Below are 23378 nucleotides of genomic sequence, written 5' to 3'. Positions count from 1 at the left end.
CAAAGAAGAAAGGCTGCATAGAATACAAGTATAGGCTTCCTCCTAAGAGATGCTTAGGAGGTCTTTTGCAGAAAAGCTGACCTTGACATGAGAGGATTCATATCTCTCTAGTTACTGATTAAAAAAAAAATACCTGTAATATTTCCATTATTAAGTTAAATTATATCCAGCACATTGTTTTCCAAATTTCAAGGTGGGGTGGAGGGTAGAGGTGTTGAAAAACCAGTTGTATTATTTTTAAAGTAGTATCTGCTTTATAGTATAATATTTTATGAATGAATTTTTCCAGGCACTCACTTTTTATGGACCTTTTAGTGGCCTCAATAAAATGCTTCAGAGCATGTTATAGGAAAGAAAAAACTCCACTTCAACTTGAAACAGAACTTTCTAAAATGAGGTTATGTTAATTTTTGTGTTTAAACAAAGATTGAAAAAATATGTCCCTATACAGTGGCTGCATCTTCAAAATAATAATAAAAGATGGAAATTTTGCCAGAAATGTTTACATGCCTCTATACTTACAAACTCCTGTGTGGCCAATTATATTCTATAGAAAGAAACATACTTTTGAGTTACTAAATTAGGAAATAATTGGAAATTTCTATAATGTTGTGTATTGTCAATTTGTTTTTGATGTTAAATGAGTTTCACCTGATATACTCAGCTTTTAGTTTCCATACTGGAGGCAATCAGTATGTAGCAGATGGTACATAAGACACAAAACGAAGCAGGCCTCACCATCACACGCAAGGCAGCTGGTAGATTTGACAGTTCTTTTCCAAATTACTCATCATGTTTTGAGTTGCTGCTAGGAAAAAAATGTGTTGCCCATCTCCAAAATAGATGTTCTTTTTTTATTTTTAAGCTTGGGAAAGACTTCCAATAGAAAATAAGACAGATGGGCATAGGAAGCAAGATATTTATCCCTATTTAGAACCTTTTCTTCTGTTAGTTCCCTCATCATAAGAGTTTTCTAAACAAACAAATGAATATTTCAACATTCAGACTTAACTATGCCCTAGGATATACTTTTGCTTCTCACATAAAAACTGCTGTTGGGACAGGGAAAAGTCAAAATCACAGAATGGGCTGGTGGATTTTTAAGGATTACAGTGGCATTTGTCAAGATTCTGTGGTAAAGATAACTAAGGAAGTTAGGTTCCAGGACTCTTGGAGCTGTTGATGACATTGCACATGAGTAAGTGAAATCTGAGAATACTTTCTGCCATTGGCACTTATGTGATTGTTTCCTTTCAGTAAGATTTTTCACATTGAAGATCCTCAAACTCAAGAGTGTTTTTTATCTTCTCAAAAGTACAGGAAAGAAGGTGTTTATTCCCACTGTAAATTGCATAGAGTTTCCAATTCTTTGACTCAAATGCAGCTTATAAGAGTTATCCAGTTTGGAAGTTTACAATGATTTCTAAAAGGGCTTTCCCCACAGACTACCAAGCTTCATCTGGTATGTAATGTAATGATTGATTTCTGAATCTATAAGTATTCCAGAATCTGCATATATTTCTAATTTTCTTTTAAAAGCTTTAGACAGGAGCTACCCACTGAATTTTCTCTAAATCTTATATATTTGGTACATATCTCTTCACATAGTTTATACTAGCATCCAAGATGGATTTTCCTCTGCTTTCTGTGGTTTCTACTTTGTAGAATACTGTTTATGCTAATGCTAAGTTTCAAAGTTAAAAAACATTTAGTCTACTAACAAATATTAATAATGTAGTTTTCAAGCTCTGAATATTTAATTCAAGATTTTACTTAATTTGTATCTTCTAACCTTACAATAAAAGTTGCCTTATCTATAATTCCTGAATTAAAATTGATGTAAGAAATTTATGAAAAGAAAAAGCAAATAATTTCCTCATTATCCGTCTTCTTTGGTGATCCAATAAAAGCATATCAAACATTCACTTTCCCAAATTAATAGTAGTTGTCAAGTTTAAAGTATAGTTCTTCGTATCTCTCAACATTGTCATGTCATTCAAGAAAGATTTATAAAATGACAGGCTTTCCCAGAATAAAGTACAATGTGTCAAGAAGCTATTCTTTAGTTCCCGTCCAATGGGAATTTAAGAAATCATTTTGAAAAAGAATAAATACAGAAATAAATTTTGAATTGCTTTGTAGGTGACAAATACATCTAATACCCTGCATACATCATATTTTCTAATCAATGTATTTTTATTTAAGAGTTTTTATATACTGAAAATTATTAACATATTGTTCTATGTTTGGGGAACTTGCAAAATAATATAGATCAAGTGATCATGGTTTACTGGCATAAAATTTTATATACAAATATCTATAATTTAATGTGATTCTTCCTGTTAATTTGCAAGGTTATTATTTTATTCTTTCCCACTTATTTCTTAATTTTTGATGTCATACCATAAATATGTAAACTTATCAATGTGAATTCTTACAAATGCAAAAACTATAATATATTCCTTAACCTTCTAAAAGCACCAGTTGTAAAAATCATGATCAATTAAATGGTGTTTTAAGGAGAAAATGTCTACGGTTTATGTCGAAATTGATGATAAGCCATAAGTATATTCCAGAAATACTGAAATGTGAAATAATATGTCTCAGAAACTAGAAATGTGTAAACCAATGTTGACATACAAAACTTTTCACATATATGGTCAATTTTGAATTCAATTTATTCCTACATCAGTTCTGATAAGTTAGGGCTTTTCTCTCAATTTTATACAGGAAGTGACTGGGGATTAGGATTGTTGAGTAACTGACAAAGGAAGTACTGCTTGGAAATAGCAGAACAGAAATTCAGATTAGGAAGCCAAAGTTCTTTTTACTGTATTTACTATCTATATAAGAAGATATTACATAACAATAATGTCTGTGAATGTTTCAACCAATGGGGGAAAAAGGTTATGAGTCTGGATGACTATATACCAAATGTCAATAATGTCAAGCCAGTATATTAACGAAGCTTTTGAAGTTAGGTGAACCAGTTATTTAGCTCTGTCAAATTGAAAAACTTATTAAAGTACCTCTTGGTATATTAAAGAAGCAATCCATTTAAGCATATATCTATTTATTTACTTTTATCACAATTACCAAGATTTCTTTTATTCAAACACATTTCTTGATAGGTTAAGCTAAACTTTAAGAGACATACAGAAAGTTTATTAAAAAATATTTTATCTTTGTTTAAAAATAATTACCACTTAAATTAATGCAAGCACAAGCTGTTAATTTCAGTTTTGCAAAGCCAAATGAAGAATGTATAGTCAAACAATTTTTCATGCCAAAGAACACAGATCATCATTCCCTTTTCTTCTAGGTGTAGGCATTGACTTACAAAAACTTGAAGCATTCTACTAAAGTTTGTTTAAGTGGCATGCAGATAAGTGTGCAGCAGTAAAAAATACCCTTACAAAGCAGAGACTCCAAGCAGCTTAAAATATATGTGCATAAAATAATAAAACTTCTTAACCTAGTTCATAATCTTTCATCTTAACAAATATCAAACATTATGATTGGACTCACTCAAGAAAATTGAAGTGTAATTTTCTCAAGAAAAGTTAACAGTATATAATATTCACTATTCACATATTCTTTTACATGAAAATTTTACCTATTAATTGCAGAGCAGTAAAAAGTAACTACATGGTTTAGTAAAGCGATGAAAAAGTCAGAAGCAACTTTTACAGCAGACAGTCCCTCAAGTTATATTTTAACAGGGGTGAACAAATATATTTCAATCTGTCATATCCTAACATGTATGAGCTATGAAGCATTGTACAAAGCCATGCGAAATGGATAGAAGGATGGCTACTTACCCACAGGGCGAGCTGTAGACATTACAATGGTGTGGTGAGAACATAAAAAAGAAATTAAAAAAAAGAAAGAAAAGAAAATTATCAGAATGCATGATGTGTAATGTTACATTTAAGTATGGACAGTAGGGTGATTTCTAGTGTCATTATTCAAGTATGAACAGGATGTCCTAGCTTGATAAAAACTGAACATTATAAATAGAAGTCTAAGAAAACAATTACTTTGCATGCTGAGATTAACTCTAAGCAATTTGACAGATATTATACATGAGGTCTTATCATCATCATTACTTACTACTGTTATTATTTCAAAGATCTTTTTAAACAGCCTTGTGTTATCCCAAAGTTAAGAACCTGATGAATATAACTATTCAAGTCACAGACTAGCAAATGTCATGTCAATAAGAGAAGGCCTCACTGTCTGATTTAAATAGCAATTGGATTTTAGGCATGGTTAGTCAGAACCATTACAGGGACTACAGAAAAAGCCCCTGACACTGCTTTTCAGCCAGTAATAAGTTAAGATCACATCACTTTTCATCCGTGGACAGGGTGGATGAAAATATAACAAATAGGTTGGAACATCCTTAGAGATTTCAACTGAGTAGCTCTCTAACCACTGTTAAGCTCTTTTCTTTTTTTGGCAGAGGGCAGGAAACAATGACTGACAAATTGATTCTTGTTCACACTGAGAATGGCTTTCAAACTGCTGCTTCAACAAATTATTATTTTTTATTATTCCATAACTTTCAATCACTAAAATCAGTTGAAATAGGCTACCCCTTTTATAAATGCACAGAAATTGAAAGAGACACACATGGGCTTAATAATACTTTCTTTAAAAAGAATATTGCCAAATCAATTTAGATAGTAAACCACTTTGTATAAAAGCAATAGACAAATATAAAACATATGGCCCCATTATTCAAAGGAAGAAGAAATCAATTTAGTAGCATTTGAACTTTTACGAAAACTTACATTTCAAAATATAAATTTATTCAACAAACAAGTGCTTCACTCATATCCCAGTGGATAAAGCTCTAGTGCAAATACAACGTAACCCTCAAACTTATGAGCAGTTTTGTCTTGATTTCGTCTAATGCATGGTGAGACAGATACAGCCATTGAAACCACATTTACAGACATTCACTCACTCAACAAATACATCACAATTCTAGCTCTGTGGAATCTTTGAAACTGTACTGGAACTTCTTCTCTATGAGATTCATGGTCTTAGGATATTATTCACAATTAAAAGGGGGAAGACCATTCAAAGAAGAATAAAGCAATTATAGCAACTGCATGAAAATTCAGCTTGGTGAAAGTTCAGCTTGGTGAAACTCTTAGTGTGTCCTAGAGTCTATAGAGGATTTCCTACAGCAAGAGGAAGAAAGTAAGCTGAACTATACACAATAATTTCTGTTTTTGGAAGGGCTCACAACAATACCAACTAAGAACACAAAAACAGACTAACATAATAAGGTTGTGCCATATTCTAATGAATGAGTTCTCAGTTTTGCAAATGTGTAGAAGAAAAAGAACTTAGTTTCTAATTTACTAATTTTATTTTTCAGGTGCCACTTTTGAATCTGAAACATGTTTCTTTTAGAAACAAAAAGCCATTTTGAGTCAAAAGAGAGAAAAAAAAATGGTAAGAAATCATGTTTTAAAGAAAGAAAATACATTTCTGTTTCAGTCTCAGGTAATTCCAATAAAATTAGAACTTTATTACTCTAGAAATAGTTTTTGAAATTGTTCAAGCTTTCCTAATGAAGCTCTGTTTAGGCAAAGCCAATTTAAGCAATTAAAAAAATGGGGAAACTGTGTTCACAAATATGCAGTTTGTGTTCACTTATTTTGGAGCCACGTTAAAAAGTTCTATCAGATCATGAATTACTTGATAAGAATATAAATATCAGGAGGCTTACTGTTGTCTAGAAATATTTTTCCTAATTTTATGTTTGTCCAGTCAGCAAAGAGAACTACTTGCTATTATGTTTAATTTTATAGCCTATTTTCACCATATTTCTGAAGTGGAAAACAGCTGAGTAAGTCTGTTTCAGATTTTGATTATAAAACTTTCTTTCTTTTTCTTTTCCAAAGTTGGATAAAGTAAACATTATGATAAAATTTCGGCAGAAACATCACAATAAAACTTATTGTCTTTGTCACAAAGCAACATTTCATCCTGGAAAAAAAAATATAAAAACAGCAGGTGGATGTTTTCAAAATCAGCAAATTATACTAAACTGCGTCCTTGAGTTAAATGGATGAAAATCGATGTGGCCCTCTTTGGTCAGTTGACCCTCTTCTGATAAAACAATCCAGAAAAGGGTTGAACATTTCATTTACGTGCATAGAAAAATGAGCGCAAAATACTAAGCTGCAGATATTATGTGTTTTTTTCCTGTTAACCTCTTAGCATGAGAAATCCCAACTGCTTTTCCTAATGTTTTAAAATAATTTTTTCTCCACAGTCTATTATATTATGGGGATTTCTATTCTTTAACCCTGTTTTTGACACATTAGTCAGATGAAAATAAATACCAAATAGATTAAACTCGCTAATGCATCTTTAGGACACACATCAGGGGAGAGATCATTAAGCTTTGCTGCTTTTAAAAAAAGTCCTATTGAGAACAAACAACTCTTTGTATTTGTTTTGTACATTAGCTTCAAACATCCATTGAGGAGGAGCATGCTTTGCTAAATGAAATAGTAAACCTGAAACTTTCAACAAATTATGAAAATAATTAGCTGGGAAAGTATCTTAAAGCAAACAGACCACTTCAAATCTCATTCATCCAAGCATTCAAGTATAAAAGGAACCCTCTTGCTTCTATAAACAAACAACTCCTCACATTTCTCACCATTTGTTTGGTCAGCAAATATTTTTTGACTAGAACATTTCTTGGTGAGTTGTTTATTTTTTCTACTTACTTCAGAAAAAGTAAACAAACAAACTTTGGGGGAAATATGGTCAGGTGAATTGCTTTTGCAAAGGGCTGACTAGATAAAAGCAAACAAATATATATATATACAATGTACCAGAAAATGTAGATTAACCATAGTGAATAGGCTTACAAAGCTCTCAGATTTTGCTCATATATTATCAGTAAATATATATATATATATATATTCAATTGGTGTATGATTGTAGATTTTTAAAGAATTGAAAATATTTTTAAGCAACTGGCTTGCCAATTTTGTTTAAATTTATTCTGCATCTGAGTCCAACCTAGAATGTCTGGAAGGAGGAAAATGAATTAAGTGGAAGAGGAACACAGTGACTGAGAAGTTTGGAAATCATCAATATTTTTCTAGGTATCCAGAATCATCTAGACATTCACAATGTCTCCTAATAGTTACCTGGAGGAAGATAAGTTTTTTTTGTTTTTGTTTTTGTTTTAATGATATGATGCCCAAGTAATGTGTGTTAGTTGCTCAGTCACACCTGACTCTCTGCGACCCCTGGCTCTTCTGTCCATGGAATTTTCCAGGCAAGAATACTGGAGTGGGTTACCATTTCCTCCTCCAGGGGATCTTCCCGACCCGAGGATCAAACCTGGGTCTCCTGCATTGCATCTGAGCCGCAAGGGAAGCCCAAATCACACATTATGCAAAAATCATTTTTCTTACCAGATAGAAGACCAGTCTGAGAATCCCTCACATACTTCTTGCCAATCCAAATTCTTCCAAGCCTTTCACCTAATCTTGTGTAAAATGCGAGTAAAACTGCTCAAGGCTGAGGTCTGACTAGACAAAGTGAAATACAACTGAGAGACGTGGATGTAAACTTGCAGTCAACTTCTTTATTGAGAGTGATGGGAGGCAGAGGCATCAGCTGAGGGATGAAAGGCTGAAAGAGTGAGCAATGGATGTACTTGCCTATCTCTGTTAAATCCCGTGAGTGTAAACAATGCCATGAGTAATATCTATTTGGCAAAGGTAAGTGTAGCTGTGCACACGTACTATTTGGTACCTTGGGCTATATAATTTACTCCTGTGGATCAACATGCACCACCAGGAAGACGCTTAATTCATTCTAGCTCACTGTAGGGTTAAGGAATGCTTTCTTTCCCTTATAAGCAATGGCAGGGAGTCTGTAAATGGAAATTATTCCATGACTGAGAAAGTGCATGACACCCAGAAAGAGAAAGTTAATACAAGAGCAGCACTGACTATTTCAATTATTTAAGGCCAATGAACTTCACAAATCACTCTCTAAATCAGATTTCCTCAACGTGGGTGTTCCTTTGTATCCATTTTCCACCTTTGGAAGCAGTGTTAGGTTTGTTTTTTTTTTTTTTTTCAAATTGCTTTTTGAATGCTGAAATGAAAAAGAATTTCAAGAAAATTGTCTCCTAGTATAAAGTGACAATCTAGTAAACAGAAAACTGAGTATCTTTGAAACCAGTGATATTTAAAAGCTGTAATTAGATCAAAACAATGGAAACACAAAAGATTAGTGTACATCTTTTTTATTTTTAAGATTTAATTTTAAACTGTTAGCTGTTATTTATTAAATAAAAATTAATCACATCAAATGCACATCCTTTCAAATCCAAATTTGAAATTGTTTATTTCAATTAAAAATTGAGAGGACACAAAATCCAGGCATTTTATGTACTAATAAAACACTGCAAGCTATTATTTTGATTATGAGTTCACTTACCAATTTAACCAAATATTAGTCTGCTAGTTCAATTATATTTCACATCTTAAGTCTCTTACCTCGGACTGTGAGAGTAGCAGAAGCTTCTACTTTTCCAACCCGATTTTCAGCAATACACATATATGTGCCTTCATCTGTACTCATTGCCTTTTTAATTCTCAGTGTGTAATCATCTTTGATGTCATACCTGTGTAGAATATGGATTGGCTTTATTCAATAACATTGGTCGCATTTAGACAACACTTAGTATTCACCTTCATTTTTCTCTTTTATATTATATTTTACCTAAAATAAAACACACACACAACATTCAGTCATAAAGTATAACTACTTTGATTAAAGGTATTGCTAATAAGATCAATAATTTCATATCTGATTTCTAGCTGTTTGATTATCAATTACCTATAATTTAGGTGTCTATACAACTCTCGGACTGCATCAAAACCATCAACAGCATCATTAGTACTTTGGCTTTTTCTGATAGATCTTAGTATAATATTAGTGTGTGTTTCAGTTTCTTGGTGAGTTATAATTTGTAAGTTATACTACGTTCAAATATATGATTTATTTTTAGGCACTGTGAATATAATAGAGCTGAAATATATTAAAGAAGAAAATTCTCTTATTTTTTGCAAACTGACAAAAGGGACTTTGGCTAAAATAATCAGGAAGGGGTAATCCTTTTTTAAATTAGCGATATTAACATTTAAGACATCAACATGACTTCGAGTGATTTCTGGAAATGCACACCCTCGGCTCTTTAACAAACATTTACTGTCACACTTCTATTCTTTAACAAGCACAGTGACATACTAGCACAGAAAAAAATTCTAAAAATTTTAACATGAATTTTAAAGAGGTTGCATATGAATATGCTCATTAGATTCAAAGAAATTATTCAAATAAAGAAGTTATCTTTACATTCTTTTCATATTTGATTTTTCTCCTCGATTTTCACTGATGGTATTTGTCATTTCACACATACAATTTTGCAATAGCTTCTGGTTGATCACACTGACTATCTTTCCCATACACACAACACTGTTAATGCTATACTTTCAAAATATTACTTTAATTGGTTCTAGCTGATCATGACCCAGATAATCACCATGGTGTGATCACTCACCTAGAGTCAGACATCCTGGAATGTGAAGTCAAGTGGGCCTTAGAAAGCATCACTACGAACAAAGCTAGTGGAGGTGATGGAATTCCAGTGGAGCTATTTCAAATCCTGAAAGATGATGCTGTGAAAGTGCTGCACTCAATATGCCAGCACATTTGGAAAACTCAGCAGTGGCCACAGGACTGGAAAAGGTCAGTTTTCATTCCAATCCCAAAGAAAGGCAATGCCAAAGAATGCTCAAACTACCGCATAATTGCACTCATCTCACATGCTGGTAAAGTAATGCTCAAGATTCTCCAAGCCAGGCTTCAGCAATACGTGAACCGTGAACTTCCTGATGTTCAAACTAGTTTTAGAAAAGGCAGAGGAACCAGAGATCAAATTGCCAACATCCACTGGATCATGGAAAAAGCAAGAGAGTTCCAGAAAGACATCTATTTCTGCTTTATTGACTATGCCAAAGCCTTTGACTGTGTGGATCACAACAGACTATGGAAAATTCTTCAAGAAATGGGAATAGCAGACCACCTGACTTGCCTCCTGAGAAATCTGTATGCAGGTCAAGAAGAAACAGTCAGAACTGGGCATGGAACAACAGATTGGTTCCAAATAGGAAAAGGAGTACATCAAGGCTGTATATTGTCACCCTGCTCATTTAACTTATATGTAGAGTACATCATGAGAAACGCTGGACTGAAAGAAACACAAGCTGGAATCAAGATTGCCGGGAGAAATATCGATAACCTCAGATATGCAGATGACACCACCCTTATGGCAGAAAGTGAAGAGGAATTAAAAAGCCTCTTGATGAAAGTGAAAGAGGAGGGTGAAAAAGTTGGCTTAAAGCTCAACATTCAGAAAATGAAGATCATGGCATCTGGTCCCATCACTTCATGTCAAACAGATGGGGAAACAGTGGAAACAGTTTACTTTACTTTTACTTTACTTTTTTGGGCTCCAAAATCACTGCAGATGATGACTGCAGCCATGAAATTAAAAGATGCTTACTCCTGGGAAGAAAAGTTATGACCAACCTAGATAGTATATTCAAAAACAGAGACATTACTTTGCCAACTAAGGTCCGTCTAGTCAAGGCTACGGTTTTTCCTGTGGTCATGTATGGATGTGAGAGCTGGACTGTGAAGAAGGCTGAGCGCTGAAGAATTAATGCTTTTGAATTGTGGTGTTGGAGAAGACTCTTGAGAGTCCCTTGGACTGCAAGGAGATCCAACCAGTCCATTCTGAAGGAGATCAGCCCTGGGATTTCTTTTGGAAGGAATGATGCTAAAGCTGAAACTCCAGTACTTTGGCCACCTCATGCGAAGAGTTGACTCACTGGAAAAGACTTTGATGCTGGGAGGGATTGGGGGGCAGGAGGAGAAGGGGACGACAGAAGATGAGATGGCTCAATGGCATCACGGACTCAATGGACATGAGTCTGAGTGAACTCTGGGAGTTGGTGACGGACAGGGAGGCCTGGTGTGCTGTGATTCATGGGGTCGCAAAGAGTCGGACATGACTGAGAGACTGAACTTAACTGATCACAAATAACTGAGTTTGTATTGCTTCAAGGACCAAGAAACATTTTAGGCTTTCAATGAAGACTATTATAATTAGATTGTTTCTACTTCCAGCTTCAGCTAAAAGAATAAAACTGCTTATCATGATTTTCAAGTTGAGGTATGGACCTAATAAAGTTCTGTCTATGAACAGTAATGTTTATGAACCAAGTATGACAACTAAACTCAACAATCCTTGCTCCTTCAGCCTCCATCCTCCAATTGTAGTGGTTCCTTTTCTGTCTGCATGGTTTGGGTTAAACTTTCACTGATTTACAATGTCATAAGTCATGAGGGAAGCCTTATCATCCATCACTCATGTCTGAAGCTATCCATTACTTCACTAGAAAACTATGATTATTCCCTCCTCAAAACAAAACAAACAAAAACCCACCACCAACCCCCAGAGAGCAAATGAACAAACTAACAAAAAAAGGATTGCTACACCAATCATTTTGCACTTGCTCACATTTCGTATTGTCTATTTTGATAAACTAAATTCTGATAAAATTGAGATCTGTCTGTTTCACTCATTGCTACAGCCACAGTCCCAACATAGAGCTTTTAGCATTCAAGAGCATAACCAAGTGTTTAAGAGCAGACTCTGGTTTTTGAGACTTTCTGATGATGACCTATCCAATTTCTTGCTCACTTTCTTCCAACCATGTGGCCTTTATCCCTTTGTTTAACATAGCTACCTAATTATCACTGTTTCTTTGTACTTCTCTTATAATTTCAGGGAATGCCCTTCCCCTGCAGTGTTCACTGCTGACCATTCTTGACTTTCAAGATAGTCCAGATATTCACTCAAAGATGTCTTCCTGTCCAAACAATGTAAAGTAGTTTCTCTGCTCATCAGTTACATTCTAAAATTATTTTTAGTTGTTTTTATTCTTTGTTTTCATATTTTTTGTTACATTTAATACTTTTTATCTTCACAGAATATCCCTCTATCAAGCATTTACTTGCTTGTTTATTGTCTTCCTGGGCTTCCCTGGTGGCTCAGAGGTTAAAGCGTCTGCCTGCAGTGCGGGAGACCTGGGTTTGATACCTGGGTCAGGAAGATCCCCTGGAGAAAGAAATGGCAACCCACTCCAGTATTCTTGCCTGGAGAATCCCATGGACGGAGGAGCTTGGTGGGCTACAGTCCATGGGGTCCCAAATAGTTGGACACGACTGAGCAACTTCACTTTCACTTTACTGTCTTCCTAGTTTTCAAGAGCATGCATGCTCCATGAGAACAATAACTGGTTCTCTCCTGTTCCAAACCATATACCCCAAAGACCAGCGAATAGCACCTGACATCTTGGATATGCTCAATAAATCCTTATTGAGTATATCATGAACCATGCAATAAATGCTTAAAATTCTTCAGTAGTTCTTTCATAGCATGGTTATTGGTAAACTAAAAGGTAAATTAACATGAAGTACAGAACTCTACTATATCAAGAAACAAAGTAATGTTATTAGTTTTATATATCAGCAATTGGTTCTGAAGTGTAGGTTAACTCAAACAAAATATTATAAATGTTAACACTCAGAAAACTTACTACATAAATGCTACTATGGAGATAGAGTTAAAATAAAGGAGTCAGCAAATCCCGACCAGCAATCTAGACACTTGAGTTACATATTATCATTATAAATTTCTGTATGTAAATTAGTAACATGAAAAACAAAACTCTCTGCACCAAAATAGATGAAATAATTCTAGAAGACTATTTCAAACAAATGTGAGGACTACAGGAGAACCAAGTAAAGTTTTGTGCTTTGTTCAATTCTTTTGAGAATATTAAAATTATTTCAGCAACTAGAGTGGTTTTAATTACATGTATTATTAAAATAATGACAATAAAAGCATGGTATTCTTAAATATACTTTTTAATATATTCTCATAAAAATTTTGGTAGGTAAGGAATAAAGTTACTATATCCTATTTAGAAAATTAGACATTTTAGGCATATAAACTTCAACCAGAAATTATATAGTTTACTTGTACACTTTTATAAAATATGGCATAGTGGAACCTGGAATATAATGTTCAATTTTACTCCCTACATATCAAGAAAGGAATTACAGACATAAAATTGAAAATGTGACAACACTTCATGTGTAAATTCTTCATGTGTAAAAATAATAACTTGAAAAATACTATTTAAGTCTAGAAAACCATGAAGAATATGAATCTGTGAACATGGAAATACTTAGAAAAATCCCCAAATATCAATGTTAAAGAAGAATTCTTAAAGCTTAAATAAAATACTGTTAGGATAAGAGGGGGAAAAGGAAGTTTAATTATGAAAATATAAGAGAATACATGGATAGTGGTTATTCCTAGAAACCAGCAGATTATAAATTCTGAGACACAGGGAAAAATTGAAAAGTTATTGTATCTAGTATAATGTCCTCGTTTTAAGATTACAAATATAACACTTTGCTATTCAGAGTCTAGGAATTCATTGGTAGCAACAGTTTAGACTATATTAAATACTAGCTCTCCTGGCACATTCTTCATCAACTATATTACAGTGGTTACAACTTTCAATGAAGAGAAAGTATAAAGATTTATTTTTAAAAAGTCGTGATAAATGATTCTATAGAGGGAAATTAAAAGGATATACTACCCAAATGGCAGCTGCTCCCACAAAATTGAGTTGTTACTAAAATTTCGAGCCTCATGGTATGACTACAGAAATTTACACTAGATACTGTAAAATCCTAATTGCAGTGTGCTCATTTGTGGACTGAAATCTGTATGAAAGCAAGTTGTGTGTATGTGTGTGTGTGTGTGTTTGTTTGCTAATGTTTTAAGGTTATTAAATAACTGATATTTAAAATTTTGACACTTTTACATAGAAATTTGGAATTCAAGGTCTGTCTTCCTCCAAAGCATACACTTTTTCATCTTCATAAAAGTGCCTACAGGGATCTAATTCAACTATACCACTGGAGACAGCGCTGCTCCTTCCAACATGCCTGAAACACAGTGTCAGTCTGGAGCCTGAGCCCTGACAACACCCACAGTCCAGGAGACCAAGCATGTCATGGGACCTTTGTCCGTTTCCACAGTAAGCTCCATCTCAGGCCAGAGGAACGATCAACATATAATCGTGATCAAATCAGCTCTAACTTCCAAAAATTTAAGATATATGAGGGTTGGTTTTAAAGAAATTATGTGTAAGTAGCTTCAAAACCCGGAAAGAAGTAAACATATTTGGCTCATTGCTACTTTCACATTTAGACAATCTGAGGCAAAATATGATAAAGTTCCTTTCCCAAGGCCACACATGTTGAGACAATTATAGTCAGAGGGAAAATCGTCATGACTATATACTACCAGTCTCTGCTTTCTCTAACAGGTCACGATGTCTCTGAGACAATAATTTGCCTTCTAAAAGTACATGTTTCACAGGTGATTAGATGTCAAATATTTCCACAGGTCCAGGAACTGTGACCTTATTTCTTTTATTTCTTTCTGGTAATAATAATCTCACTGATGCTTTACACTATTTGATTGGATAACTGGGGAAATATTAATTTTCCCTAAAGAGCAAATATTACTAATATAAGTGATTATAAATAACAGATCCTTATATTTAATGAGATCTTTGCAGTTTACAGCTGAGATTCATATAAGATTTCACAACAATAAATGACTTAGAGAAAATGCCTATTTCCAAATACCATTTTATAAAAGAAGATACTGAGATTGTGGTCTCGAGTTATAAACAGATTGAAATCGATGTCCTGTGCGTCAGTGTCCATTCATTTTTTCTAACACAGAGCAACACACATTTTTCATTTGGTGTGTGTTTACTGCTGTGTGTGCATGTGCTCTGGGCAGGTGTGTATTTCTACATCAGACTCTGTATCTAAAAACTCCAGAAAGTAACTTTTATCAGTATTTTTTTCTCAGTATTACTCTAAAACCAACTGTAATCATAGAAGGCTCACAAGTGTGTTTCCCACAATATATACAGTTTAAAATTAGTTTTATTAAACAATCTAATGTAGCTAAAATTTTCTGATTAGCTCTTAGCCTTCTTTACATTGCTGTTGTTTTGTCGCTAAGTCCTATCTGACTCTTTTGCAACCCCATCGACTGTAGCCGGCTAGGCTCCTCTGTCCATGGGTTTCCCAGGCAAGATTGCAAGAGTAGGTTGCCATTTCCTTTTCCAGAGCTTCTTCCCAACCCAAGGATCAAACCCGTGTCTCCTCCATCTCCTGCATTGGAATTTTTTTTTGTTTTTTTTGTTTTTTTTTTTTTAACCACAGAGCCACTTGGGAAGCCCCTTCTTCATAGTGGAGAATAAATTTGTAGTAACCAGAGCATACTTTGGTATAAAAGAGCTAGTTTTCAGATACGATCAATATGCAGGAGGTATTTTCTGACTTTATCAAAAATAAGAAAAAAACAAACGTGAAAAAACTTTACTGGTGAGGAAATCCTAACAAAAATTCAGTGATTCTGATTGTGAAATATGCCAGTCTCAGACCTATATAAATGCAGTCATTGTTGCCAGATTTGATTAATGACATTGGTACAGTCATGTGCTGACAGTCCCCAATATAAAGATATCTTTTTTTTTTTTTGCCTGATATGAAACATTGCTGAAAAATGTAACCCAATCATATCTGGCCCCTGGACATCATGTGCTATCATCACTGTACCGTGAATTGAGATTGATTGGTAACCAGCTGTGACAAAGTGGGAAAGAAGCTCTGGTTTTTGTGCTGTTTTTTTCTTTTCCCCAAAAGAAAACAAGAGAAAAAGAGAACTGAATTGTGTCAAACCACTACCATCTGTTCTGCTAAATAATAAACAAAGCAAAATAAATTTATTTTAATACTTAAAGCAACAGTTTGTATGCAATGTTATGTTTGTGTGTGATCTTACATTGAATGAATATTCTTAAAAGTGTGTCAAAAGAGAAAATATTATTGATTTTTAATAAACAAAGTACCTTCTTAAAGTATTCTAAAATCACTTCCAAATTTAAATGAAAGTATCTATCTTATTTCTTCCTGCTAAAGAAACCTTCTCTCACAACCAGTGGGAAGATTTCCTATAAATTTAAATTTACTTTGAAAATACCAAAAAAGGATTTTGAAAACTGGCAGTATTTTACAACATAATGACATGTTATGCATTTCTCATAGTTTGCAATCCCCAGTGTACCTTAGGCTTCTAGAGTAGGGACTTTTAATGATTTTCTGAGTTTTATGAATATAATTAAGATAATATAAGGACCACCTCCTCCAAATCTCCCACAATGGGCTACAGAATTTGGGAAGAGAAAAGACAAAAGGAAATACACTACATTTTCTATTACAAACTGGAATTCTACTTTGTTCAGTTCAAGTCCTTGTATCTCATTGCCTTGTTTGAATTATGCAAGGGCTCTGCACTAATAAAACTTCCTGAATGACCATTCTCATCTCAAAAGCACCTTTGTTTTTCATGAAGGAAATTTATTTCCTCGGCATTTTTAGTTTTTGAAATCACCTACTGCTCCTTGTTATAAGATGTCTGGCTTCAATTCTAGAATGAGTGTTTTGAATCAGCACTTAAAATTTTATTACATATCTGCTTTATTAATCATTAAGTTGGCCAATTGTAAAAACTATGAATTGAACCAGGAAGTATTTAATGTCTACAGAAGTAAATGTTTTTTTCCTTTTAGGAAGACTTGAAAAGTTAGTCTTCAGTTTTCAAAGTACTTGCACTCAATCAAACAAGCTGAAGGTCACCTGCACCTTTTAGATTCTTTCAGAAAATGAAACGTCTGCAACAATAGGCATTCTGTTATTCCAAATTCAATGAACATTTAACTATGGAGGCTTTAATATGATAATGTTATTGCCTTGTTAAGATAAATTCTATTGCCTTGTTTTCAACAAAAGAATTTTTATGATAAAAAATCTAATGGAATCATTTACTAATAATTAGAGTCATACCGATCAACTGATCAATACAGATTACAGTGAATATAGAGATGCAGCCAATTAGAACCCACTGATATGTTTCAATTGCTCAAAAAGAGTACATATCAGAATCTCACAACTTCTCAAAGCATTCTTTTATACAACATAAACCTTCTCAGAGAAATTTAAATCTTTTGCTTCTTTCACATTTGGCAGTTGAAAAAAGGAAACGTGTATCAATTTTCCTAAAATGATCTCTCTGCTCACAATGTTTCAAAGAAAATCCTTCCATAGACTATACTTTAAACTGTCATTAAAACTAACATAAGCACTTCTTGGTAGCCTAGATCCCAGGTGATATTTTCATAATCTATAATATTTAAAGTGTGTTCTAAAGTCAAGCTTTTAAATCACAATTGAGAGCTGGAACCCTGAAATGAATACAATAAGCCATTATTTTGCGGGCAAAGGGATATCAAGTGAAGTTGTCTGAACATGATAGCCTATGAGGGTCACTCTCTTCTTTTTATCTACAATTACAATGCAGGCTAATGTTTACAGTTTGGGGGAACGAAACTTGATTCTTACAGGTTTTGTAAGGAAGACTGAGCAAAGCACTTAAGAGCAGTATGAAGAACAGATATCTTTTAAAAATTACAATTCACATAACATTCATTGAGGAAGGAAAGAAAACAAGATTTTCAGATTAGACTTGTTGGGAAATTGTAGAGAAAAGTGGTCCCTGAGCAGAACTTGCTGTTCTCTTCTGGAAGCTTATACTGAAAGCTAAAATGAAACTTGAAACATGATGCCACTCTGACTCTGTCTTCATTAACCAAACAATATTTTATCCTTTTATTTTTTGCTTTCAATAAATGCTATCCTTGTCATCTTCATCTTCACCAAAGCTGGCTTTATCCTTGTGAGCTTGACCCACCAGTAGAAAACACCTCTTCTAGTCTCTCTTTAGAGATTAGAAGTTTCAGTGTTTTCTAACTAAAAAGCTAAGAGGAAAGAAGCAAACAAAAAAAGATATCTAAAATACCCATAAGAATATAACAACAGTTGACTTAACACAAAGCACATTTCATACCATAGGATAACTTGGCCAGAACAACAAGGCCTTGAATGACTGCCAGGGATCCCAGACATCGACCATCTTGGAACCAGAGCCTCAGTCTGGAGATGGGGCAATTAAACCAAACTACAGCTGAGTCCTTCCACAAAGGCCAAAGCACCCTGCTCACCCCAAACTAAAAGTCCTCCAAGTTTGAATCACGGAAGCTATGGCTGTCTGTTGAGTGTTCCTGTCTCTTCCATCTTCACCTGCGGCAGACCTTCTAGACTCCAACAATTAATTCTCTCGGTAAACCTGTGGACGCGTGTGAAATTCACAGCCTGATATCCCTGGTCTCCATCGAAGTTTCTGTATTCTTCTGTCATCTTATTCTCTCATTTTTACCTCCTCCGCAGTGAGTTTTGTCTCCTCTGATATAACCCCTCACAATTTTTCTTCTGTGGTCCTCTTCGCAAAATTTTTCAGTGTGCTTTCTGAACTACCTGTTTGCTGACTAGTAAAACTATCTTATATTCTATCTTTCTCAGATTTTCACCTTCACCTCCATGCATTAATGGAAATCTAGCTTTCTCCTGTGGGTCTGTGTATGGATGGAGGAAGAGAGAAAGTGAGACTATCTTCCAGACATTCCAAGTAACTACCCAGAGCCTGAGTTACTAAAAACATAATTTTTATTTCGGAAAGAGTTACATATCCTCAAAACAAAATTTTAAAAGCAAAACAAAAAGCCCTCTCCTATTGGACAGCAATCCTGTTATCCAGTTTTCAAATGGAATCTTTAGAATTTCTAGTTGACAAACGTGACATTTAGTCTAAGGACCTACTTCCTAGGGCTGTTGTAAGGATTAAATGAGTTAATACATTCAGAGTGTGGAGACCAGAACCTGGCATATGGAAAATGCCCAATACGTGTCATGTAAGACTTCCCACAGCTGCCCATCACTTCTCTCATGTCCGCCCTTCAGAGATATTGTCTCCATCTCGCTTTGCCATTGTCTCATAGCAAGATTCTGGAATCTGTCCTCAACTGGAATGGCTCTGCCTTGAAATCTGAAGTTCAGATATCTGATTCTGTTAAAATTTTATATGATTCCTACTCTATTAACTAGTTTACAAACTGGAACTCTTCCTCCATAACTAGCACTCCTTCATATCAACACTTTCACTGTCCCACTGCCTTTTGGTTGTATTTGCCTAGGATAACCTCTATTATGTATTGATACTGGGCTTCCCAGGTTGCACTAGTAGTAAAGAACCCTCCTGCCAATGCAGGAGACCTAAGAGACATGGGTTTGATCTCTGGGTTGGGAAGATCCCCTGGAGGAGGGCATGGCAACCCATTCATGCCTGAAGAATCCCATGGACAGAAGAGTCTGGTGGGCTATGGTCTACAGAGCTGCAACGAGTCGGACACTACTGAAGTGACTTAGCGTATGCATGCATAATAGTATACATATGTAAAGATATGTACCTATATACTATCAAATCATGTACTTGTCTTTCCACACTCATGAAATTAAATTCAAACCATTCTAGAGACACTGGGATTTTTATTTGGTTCATAATATCAGAAAGGAATGTTGAATTATTTTCAAGATTATCCTTAATACTCAAGTATTATTGTGATAATTTTTCACTAACCATTAGCAGACTATTAAAATAATATCTGCATCACCTTAAGTGCATTGCTTTTAAACACTTTTTAAATGACTGCAAGTATTATTTTAACTAATTAGAACAGAGATCTTCAGAGTAAAAAGTGCAAATATATCACAATTAACGGCACCATGTTGGAACAAATGGATTGGTGAAGCTGGTTAAATTATCCTTCAATTTGAAAATAATCATTTTATTGGCATAAATGCACTTAAGACAATTTGATTTTACAACAGGACTGGAAACTGCAACATCAGATTTGGAAAATTGGTATACCTCACAGTTGTGTGTTTGGTTAGAAACTAATCTTAACTTCATGTCTGTTTAGAAAAGGATTTTAGAGATTAAATCCAAAAGAGTCCACAGAAGTCACAGCTCAGACCAGACTTTTTGATGAGCAGTTCCCACACTTCTTGCACCCTTCTGAGTTGGGAAGGAACTCTCTGCAGTAAGGACTGCAATTTGGGATAAAACAGACTTTCAAATTTGCCATCTACTTAGTGTCCTTGCTGTATGAACATATTCCTTCATTGGTATTCACTAGGCACAGGAAAGATTTCTACATCATCAGAGAGCTGTTCATTTTGAGCAGTGCTATGGAAGGTTCGAAAGGCTTTCTCTTCTTGCCTTCTGCCAACAGAAACCTCCTTGTGAAATGTGAATATAGAATAATTTAGAAATTCAACTTAATGACACAGGAGCACTTATCATCAAATGTGTCACAAAACTTGCAGTTTGGTAGGTCTAACGGAAATGAAGGTTCAGACATTTTTCTAATTAAGCTACTAAACCAGTTTTATCAATTCAGCAACTATTTAATGAGGAAAAATATAAAGAAAAATTCCCTGCCTCATATATTCTAGAAAATATGTAAAACTATACACACATTCAAGTCATTAGTGAACTAAAGTGTCTTCCTGTGTTCAGAAATGACAGGCTTATGTCGAACCCAATCATGGTATCTGTGGTCCATCTCGCTGGTGTAACCTTCATCAGTTCAGTTCAGTTCAGTCGCGTCCGACTCTTTGCGACACATGAATCGCAGCACGCCAGGCCTCCCTGTCCATTACTGTGGTTAAGGCAATAAGAAAAGACTATTATCTTTGGAGGAGAAGGCGATGGCATCCCACTCCAGTACTCTTGCCTGGAAAATCCCATGGATGGAAAAGCCTGGTAGGCTACAGTCCATGGGGTCGCGAAGAGCTGGACACGACTGAGTGACCTCACTTTCACTTTTCATTTTCATGTATTGGAGAAGGAAATGGCAACCCACTCCAGTGTTCTTGCTTGGAGAATCTCAGGGATGGCGGAGCCTGGTGGGCTGTCGTCTATGGGTCGCACAGAGTCAGACACGACTGAAGCGACTTAGCAGCATTATCTTTGGAATCAATTTCTTTGAACTATATTCTATTATTTTTGTCCTGACAAAATTGTATAAAATAGCACTGAGATGAGCAAGGCCCAGATTCATCTTCTCCACTAAATCAAGTTTTTCAGCCTCAGCACTACTGACATTTTGGGCAGATTTTTCTTTGCTGTGCATAATAACAGGACGGTTAGCAGCATTCTCAGTGGTGGTGGTGGCTTAGTCACTAAATTGTGTCTTACTCTTTGTGACCCCATGGACTATAGCCTGCCAGGTTCCTCTGTTTATGGGATTTCTCAGGCAAGAATACCACAGTGGGTTGCTATTTTCTTCTCCAGGGGATCTTCCTGGCCCAGGGATCGAGCCAGGGTCTCCAGTGTTGCAAGCAGATTCTTTTCCAAATGAGCCACCACGGAAGCCTCTCCCAGCTAGCTGACAGTAGCACCTAATCCCTCAAATGTAGCAACCAAAAGTGCCTTCAGGCATTGTCAAATGTCCCTCTGAGAAAGAACGAAGCATAAACCATCCCAACTGAGAAGTAATGTACTACAATGAGTGGGTATTTGGTGAGCCCCACATGTTAGATGTAGGGCTGGATACTTGAGACGAGGTAGAGATAAACATGCGAAGGGAGTTGGGAAGTCCAGGAGAAAGAAAAACAATTACAATAATGATGTCAGAGAGACCTGAGGGTAGACTCCAGCTCTGCCAACTGTGGGTCCTGTGACCTTAAGTGTGTAGTTCATCGGCTATAAGCTTTAGCGTCTTCCTTTGTGAAAAGAGGAGATCCATACTGCAAGATTGTTGGAAAGATGAATTATGTGTAACAATGTATAACGACCTAACATGGAGTGAGACCTCAAAAATTATACTTCTAACTTATCTTAATATAATTTTCTTTAAAAACAAGTCATTTTAGTATAGTAGTTAAAGGGAGTGGACTTTAGGGCTAAAGTGCTTGAATTTAAATCTCTGTGGCCACTGAAATCTGCTCTATAGATTCCTCAACTGTAAAATAAAATCAGTATAAAAATACCTCTTTCATGAGGCAATTGTGATGATTGTTCAGTTAGTTGCATGTAAAACATCTGTAAACATTAACTTCTACTCCCATGATCAGTTTTAAGACATACATCTTTTATATTTTAAATCTCTGAAATTAGAAATCATCTACCACCATTACTATGAACAGAGCTAGTGGAGGTGATGGAATTTAGCTGAGTTATTTAAAACCCTAAAAGATGGTGCTGTAAAAGTGATGCACTAGAGATGACGTATCATAGTTGATTTGGCCATTTTTTTTCTCCTTAACTCAGAGAAAAACTACTCTTGGATCTCACAAGTATGTAACTTGAATTCAGTTACATATGCTATTATATGTGATTAAAAGTATTTGGATTAAATCTTTTGACTTATTGTTCATCCAGGCACCCACTGGTGTAAATTTTAGTATTACTTTTAACTTCTTTTTATACTATGGACCTTAATATAGTATCAATTCCACTAATATCCATGTTTGTGTATTAACAACAAATACCCTAATGTCCCCACTAAACTACCTTTTTAACAACTTCCTACCCAAGAGGCCTATGCCCAAACTTTCTCTACTCCAAGTTACACTACATATAAATGTAAATATCAATTTTCTAAGCATAGATACAAGAAGATATCTCTATTCACTGTGCTGAGTGAATCCCCATTTCACAGTGTGTTTAGTATAAACACTTCAGTTGGAATTAGAAGCTTTCATATAAAGCCTCAACTAACCTTACTAGCCTTAAGTGCCACTCCACTACACTCCAGGGAAACCAAATCACTAATTGTTGGCCTATACTTCCACCACCAAAGCTTTTTCATCTTGTGTCCATCTCTTGGAATAGTCTTCTTTCCATTTATAGAAATTCTATTCTTCCTTTCAGAGCCATCTCACATGGGAACAGATAAGCTTTTATTTTCTGAAACCCTAAAGAGTCTTGTACATCATAGTCTGTATATAATTTTCCTTATTTAATAATTAATGACTTTTTATATCTCATACATTCCTCTAAAGTTCTTACTTTCCTTCTCAAATTCTTGAGAGCAAACTCATTTTCTTATGTTAGGTCTCAACACTAGAAATGTTTGACTAATGTCTATGGTTATTTTTGAAATAATTCATGGAAATATAATATTTTATTA

General features: G+C 34.9%; 1 protein-coding gene across 45 annotated transcripts in view; it reads right to left on the bottom strand.

Annotated features, from left to right (window-relative positions):
- Positions 1–23378, bottom strand: part of ROBO2 (roundabout guidance receptor 2) — a 669055-nt gene that overhangs the window by 139026 nt on the left and 506651 nt on the right. For 28 of the 45 annotated variants that reach the window (XM_060416312.1, XM_042230259.1, XM_042230263.1 and 25 more), the window contains exons 6-7: positions 8553–8680; positions 3822–3833 (exon numbers count right to left, since the gene is read on the bottom strand). In XM_060416312.1, coding sequence (XP_060272295.1) covers positions 3822–3833; positions 8553–8680 — 140 coding nt within the window. The remainder of the gene's footprint in view (positions 1–3821; positions 3834–8552; positions 8681–23378) is intronic. The other 17 variants (XM_060416313.1, XM_060416334.1, XM_042230281.1 and 14 more) reach the window with 1 other exon arrangement.

Source organism: Ovis aries, chromosome 1, assembly GCF_016772045.2.
Source record: "Ovis aries strain OAR_USU_Benz2616 breed Rambouillet chromosome 1, ARS-UI_Ramb_v3.0, whole genome shotgun sequence".
In the NCBI taxonomy this organism is placed as follows: domain Eukaryota; kingdom Metazoa; phylum Chordata; class Mammalia; order Artiodactyla; family Bovidae; genus Ovis; species Ovis aries.
This window is presented reverse-complemented; position numbering and strand designations above follow the sequence as displayed.